The sequence below is a fragment of the Macaca mulatta genome, chromosome X, assembly GCF_049350105.2.
Source record: "Macaca mulatta isolate MMU2019108-1 chromosome X, T2T-MMU8v2.0, whole genome shotgun sequence".
Classification (NCBI taxonomy): Eukaryota; Metazoa; Chordata; class Mammalia; order Primates; family Cercopithecidae; genus Macaca; species Macaca mulatta.
Genome location: NC_133426.1, coordinates 110,802,714 through 110,808,999, shown reverse-complemented (window position 1 = coordinate 110,808,999; position 6,286 = coordinate 110,802,714). Strand labels below are relative to the sequence as shown.

At 42.8% G+C, this 6,286-nt stretch overlaps 1 protein-coding gene across 1 annotated transcript; it reads left to right on the top strand.

Moving 5' to 3' along the window:
* The first annotated feature begins 277 nt into the window (after positions 1-277).
* Positions 278-3,586, top strand: LOC698801 (thymosin beta-15A). Its single transcript, XM_001087286.5, has 3 exons — positions 278-376; positions 2,109-2,225; positions 3,137-3,586. Exons 2-3 carry the CDS (start codon positions 2,126-2,128, stop codon positions 3,172-3,174), a joined length of 138 nt encoding a protein of 45 aa, XP_001087286.1. The 5' UTR covers positions 278-376; positions 2,109-2,125; the 3' UTR covers positions 3,175-3,586.
* Positions 3,587-6,286: the final 2,700 nt, after the last annotated feature.

Below are 6,286 nucleotides of genomic sequence, written 5' to 3'. Positions count from 1 at the left end.
AAGCTCACTGGGCAAGATGTGTCTGCTTAATGCAGAGGTCTCTGTTATTGTGAAAGAGTGAGGGTACTTAGGATTAAGGGAATGTGGACCCTCAGGACTAAAGCAGTGGGAGAGGCCTGGGAGGTGGAGCCTGGGGAGGCGGGGTCTGCTCTGATGTCACCAAGCCCCTGATCATAGAGGAGATGGTGGGCAGGCTCTGGAGGCTGAAGCGGAGGAGGGGAAGGAAACGAGTCCGGAAACCCTGGGCCAATCAGACAGGGCTGGGGCGGGGTCTGCTGCAGGGCTTAGCGCTGCAGGCCTCTGGCGGGAACGCTAACCTGGTCGATCCTGGGTCTCAGCCCCGCGGACAGCTTTTCACGAGTCTTCAAGCCTTCAGGTGAGGACCTGTGGCCCCGCAGGAGCCAGAGGACCATGGGAACAGGGAGGCCTCGGGGTCGCGAGGCGGAGGATGCCGCACCTTCGGGAGCCAGAGGGGCCGGGGTTGGGACTGGCGCTTTGCGTCTGCGCCGCCGCCAGGCCTGGCGAGTCTGCGCCTTTGCCTGCCCCGGGCGCCGCCTTCTGCGCGCGAAGTCCAGCCCTGCAGGGTGCAGGTCCTGGGAACAAGACTCAGGGATGGGGGGTGGGGACATACCCTTAAAAGCGACCCGTCCGCGGTAGCTGCATGTCGGAGGCTTTGAGGATGAGGAGTTTGGGGGCCGCCCGGAATGGGCCCTCTGGGCTGGGCCCTGGTTCCCTCCCATCCCGTGGCCGTTACGCTGGGCGCCAGACAACGCTAATAGTTATTTGAAAAGGTATGCAAGCTGCTCCTGACAGACTGGCCTATGCACCTGGCCCTGCTGTTATTTATTTGTTCCAGTTTCCCAGCTCGGAGCTTGGCGTCTGATCGCTTGGCAGAGGAGGGTCTTAGGGTAACCTCGATGGAATGGAGGCATGTTCGGCACTTCTGGCTGCTTGGGGGCCTCTCCATTCTACTCCAAGCACTAGACATAGTATCTTACTCCACCAGGGTGGGGCCGGGCTCTCTTATGAGAGCTCTGCCTTCCGATTTCTGGGATACCCTATTGTCTCTTTTGGACAAACTCGGGATGCTCACAGGGCACCAGGCATTTGGTCAGGTCCATAGCCACGGACTTCTGAGTCTCATCTCCTTGCCTGTCTCTTTGCAGAGAAAACATGGTGAAAGAAGACTCACTTCTATTTGGTTTATCCCATTCTGCTGAAGTCATGGGTCTGATCCTAGTTAGCTATCTCTTCTTACAACGTTTACAAACCAGTGCCACAAGGAGCTATTATGAGGCGTGCACTGCCTTAATGTACTATCGTCTTTGGGGATTTAAAATAGAAAGAAATTAGTACAACTTATGCCACTCTGTTTTGTGTGCTGCTCCCCATCTCTCAAGAAAAATGCCAAAAACCAAAAGTAATTTAATAGAAAGTGAAGATGCTCAAATAGTGCTATCTCCTGTTACAAAATAATTACCTGTTTAAAGTCAGTCTTTACTTTTTCTTCTATCCCTATCTGCTCTTGTGCTTCTATCACCTCCGTTTTACTCTTGCTGTGATTTTAAGAGTCCGACATACTGGCTCTGGGTTTCTAGGGCACCTTGGTTTATAGTGCGTTCTGATGTAGTGGCATTTACTGCCTATCAGAAATGGGCTAATGATGTAGAGATGAAATTATTTTAACAAAAATATAACTTTTTTTTTTAATAGAGACTTGCTCTGTTGCCCAGGCTGGAGTGCAGTGGTGCAATCTCGGCTCACTGCCACCTCAGTCTCCCAGGTTCAAGCAATTCTCCTGCCTCAGCCTCCCGAGTAACTGGGATTACAGGCGCACGCCACCATGCCTGGCTAATTTTTGTATTTTTAGTAGAGATGGGGTTTCACCATGTTGGCCAGGCTGGTCTTGAATTCCTGACCTCCAGTGATCCGCCCACCTCGGCCTCCCAAAGTGCTGGGATTTTCTAAGATGTGTTGCTGTTTTTCTGTTGAAAATAAGCAGGTAGAATATACACTGATAGGAAATGTGAATTTTTTTGCTTGTGACCCATTAGTCTGAAGATAGTTCTGCCATGTACATTTTCTTAAAAATGTTTTTTTCTTTTCAGGCTTTCTTCTAGTCAAGATGAGTGATAAACCAGACTTGTCGGAAGTGGAGAAGTTTGACAGGTCAAAACTGAAGAAAACTAATACTGAAGAAAAAAATACTCTTCCTTCAAAGGAAAGTAAGTCATGGGGGGTTCTGATGGAAACAAACAATAGAGAAAGTTAATAGGTTCACTAAATAAACCTATCTTCTAGTAAATTTTTGATGCAAAGTAAGCAATAATTAGAGTACCATGGTATTTAATGCAGCAGTTAAAACTATCAAATATTTTTCTTCTGGTTCTCATATGATGGGGGCCCAGTAGTGATAGGGGAATAAAAAACTAGATTCTTGTTAGAAAATTATTAAAATCACGTTAAAACCAATCTTGGGATATTGGATGTAGCACTAAAAAACACTTAGTTTTTGTCTACTTTTGGGTATTTGGCATTTTTCTGCATTTAGAAATTTGAGTCCATAATATCCCTAAATAACCCTGTAGACTGCAGTTTTGGCTTTCTATATCTGATGACAAGATAAGGTGAGACAACAAATTTAGATCTTGGTGTACTCAAAGCTCTCAGATTCAAGGGATGGGTTTTGCCCTCTGGAGTTAGACCCTGCTGGAGAAACTCTAAGCATATTCACAAAGGCTGAGGGGCACTTTTTGTTATTTCACTTTTATTTGAGAGTTGCAACATTAGTTAAAATTATTTGAAAGTGTCTAATTTCCTAACTGTGTAGTGATAGATAAATCTGAAGAAAGTGCTTCACTTGCTCCTCTGTCTTGAATAGTCTAAAAAAATGACAACAGCATTTGGAAAAACAAACCCTACAGTTGATGTAGTTTCTAATGAATGTTCAGGTGGTTAACATACACACGCATGCACACACACACCCCACTGTGAGTTTTGTGGTTAATGCCTTGGCATTCTAAATTTAAAGCATGTATGGCAGCCTTCAATGATTTACAAAGAGCTCTTTTGGAAGAAGCTGAACTTAGTCTTAGGAAAATTCTTTTGTAATGTTTTGTTTCTTTTATCCCCCCAGCTATCCAGCAGGAGAAAGAGTGTGTTCAAACATCGTAAAATGGGGATCTCCTCCAAAGAGCAGATTTCAACATTGTCTGACAGTCTTGGTTTTGGGTTTGTTTTTTTTGTAACCCTATGTGTTTGTAAAGATTTCAGGCATCTTCTGATTTCTTCTCAACTGTATTCCCTGGCTAAGAGGTCAGGGGTAGTGAATGTTTCCTTAAGTTCCTTTTTAAACTTCCCATTGGTATGTAAATTCCAAATGGCAGATGCTGTCAATAATCTTGCCATTGATGACCTTTGTGTACGTAGTCCTTGCACCTCATACAGGATAAGCCAATTTAAACTTTCTACAATGGATGCCTCAATTGTTTTGTAATCTTCATGAGGTTGCATCCTTTTGCAGCTTCTTATAGTTTATTTTCACTTCCAATGTAGCAATAAAATAATAAATATAATAGTTATCGTGTGACTGTTGTGGTTCATTCTGGTAGGTAGTTTAAGGAATGAAAAGTACACAAGGCTACCCTTTCAGCCAAACAAAATGGTTGAAGGAAAACTTTTAGCAGATTATTCCTGGGGGGAAATACTCAATTCTGTCCAGGTCCAGTGAGTCCTGACTTGGGGATGGTAGGTGCTTTTTCTTTAGAGTTGGAATCACAGAGTTAGAGAACCTTGGGAGAGAAGGTCATGTGGACTAATCTCCTTATTGCAGAATGAAGCAATGAAAACAGGGTCTGATGTGATCTGCTCAAGGTGAATAAGGGTTGGAATTCAAGCTAGGCTCTCTTTCCTTCTGGAAAGTATTTTTCAGCTTAATGGGAGTTAACATCCAAGACTGAAGTTGGATGGAGAAAGGAGCAGGAGGCACTTCCTAACAAACACATATTAAGCACATCACATCTTCTAATGACCTGTAGCACCGAACTTCTGGTATGATTTTTTCTACTGAACAGAATTTGCTGTTTTATGAACTAAACATTTCTAGTGTTCATGGTGAGCATAAATGCTATGGATGAATTTTGTCACCTGTGACCCCCCCCAATTCATATGTTGAAACCCTAATCCTTAGTGTTATTGTATCTTTAGATAGGTTGTTTCAGAGGTAATTTAGGTTATGAAGTGATAACAGTCAGGGCCTCATCCAATAGGACCATGGCCTTATAAGGAGAGAGAGACCAGTCTGCAACTTGCGAGGACACAGCAAGAAGGTGGCTATCTACAAGCCAGGAAGAGAGCCCTCACCAGAATGTGACTGTGCTGGACATCGACTTGAGATTTCTAGACTCTAGAACTGTGAGCAAGTAAATTTTTGTTGTTTAAGTCACCTAGTCTGTAGTATTTTGTTATGGTAGCCTCAGCTAATACAATAAGGAATATGTATAAATGCATGCATTTTAATTCCTGCCTTTAAACAATACTTTTATACCTTTTTAAAAATTATTATTTTATTTTATTTTTATGAGACAGGGTCTTGCTCTGTCACCTAGGCTAGAGTGCAGTGGTACAATCATAGCTCATCGCAGCCTTGACCTCCTGGGCTCAAGCATTCCTCCCACCTCAGCCTCCCTAGTCCCTGGGACTACAGGCACATGACGCCACACCCAGCTAATCTTTCTGATTATTAGTAGAGATGAGATCTCGCTATGTTGCCCAGGTTGGTCTTGAACTCCTGGGCTCAAGCAATCTGCCTGTCTCAACCTCCCAAAGTGCTGGGATTACAGGCATGAGCTACCATGCCCAGCCTACTTTAAAGCCTACTTTAATCATGTGTATAAAAACAAATCACCTATAATCCCACCAATTAGAAGTATTAACCATCCAGACTTGTGATCTATTAATGTACATATCTTCCTACAAAGACGGATTATACCGTTCATACCTATTTTCAACCTCAAGTATTATCTTACCTCCCCCTTTCTAAGGGCTCACATTCTTAAATAATCAGTGGGATTACATGAAGTGGAAGCTGTTTTCTCTGCTATAGCTTAAAGTTTCAAAATCAAAACAGTAGGTAGGTCAATTTTGATCAAGTGCTGATGAGGTGACACAGTCACAGGGCTTAGTGTAGCCAGAGAATTTGAACCTTGGAAGTAACCATGTTAGTCAACAGTACCTTATCTTCTACCTGAGGCAATTGTCCAGTAGAGTTTCTCAGCTCCTTGCAGTTCTCTGGAAGTGCACCTTTGTTTTACACTGAAGTCTGCACCTCCATGGTATACAAACTGTTCACAGGAATAGTATGCATTTCAACGGGAATTCCTTGATACGGATCATGTTGACAAAACTTAATGAGGGTATCCTTGATCTGCTACTACTGTTTTTCTTGGTATGATGCTTATAATTTGTTAGTTACATGATGCACGCCAATTCCTTTAGTTCCTTCTTTCAGCAAAACACACCATTAGATCACCGATGCTCACTTATTGCCCTTTACCTGCTTTCAGCCACAGAGACGGATAATCAGATGTATTCATTTCCCATTCCAGTCTTCAACATCAAGACCTATTTCTCCTTTCCCTTGCCTATAATTTGTCTATGTCAGTCACCCTTACACTTCTAGTCAGCATTCCACAGCTGGATTATGGTGCATTTTAAACATTTCACTACGCTCCGGTATACTTTCTGAATTTACAAAGGCAACACACAAGAAGAAAGTCCTAATCATTCAATGTTTACAAAAATGACTACTCACGAGACTAAGTGCTTAGAACTGTATGCAAGAATTAACATTCTTTAGTGGGACATTTTTATGTCCTATGGAAAACTTCTGGCAAGTTCATGCAGCACCAATGAGCCTGATAGAAATAAAGTGATTGAGGGAAATGCAGTGTTCTTCAAACAACTCCACAGTTACTTTTTATCCCTGCAAAGGCAAACAGCTCTGAAAAGAGGCTCAGCTTCCATAATTTTATTAGGGATGTGTAAGACAGTCTCGAAGCACCACACGGGGACATTTGTTGCAGTTAATTTTGTGAAAGATTTTTTCAGTCACTTTTGGAAGCAAACTTTTTTATTCTTTTTGAAATACTTTTATGAGATTTTCTTAAAATTCAAAAATAAGTACTAATCCTGATAAGGTGGGTCAATGGCCCTAAATCCTTAGTTTATCTATTTGAAGGAGAGCTGTGGAGGTATTATGGCCCAGCACAGTTAGTCAGCATTGGGC

Coding starts and splice junctions, on each gene's coding strand:
- LOC698801 (XM_001087286.5), top strand. CDS start 2,126: ATGAGTGATAAACCAGACTTGTCGGAAGTGGAGAAGTTTGACAGGTCA. Junction 2,226..3,136: donor TACTCTTCCTTCAAAGGAAA/GTAAGTCATGGG, acceptor TTATCCCCCCAG/CTATCCAGCAGGAGAAAGAG.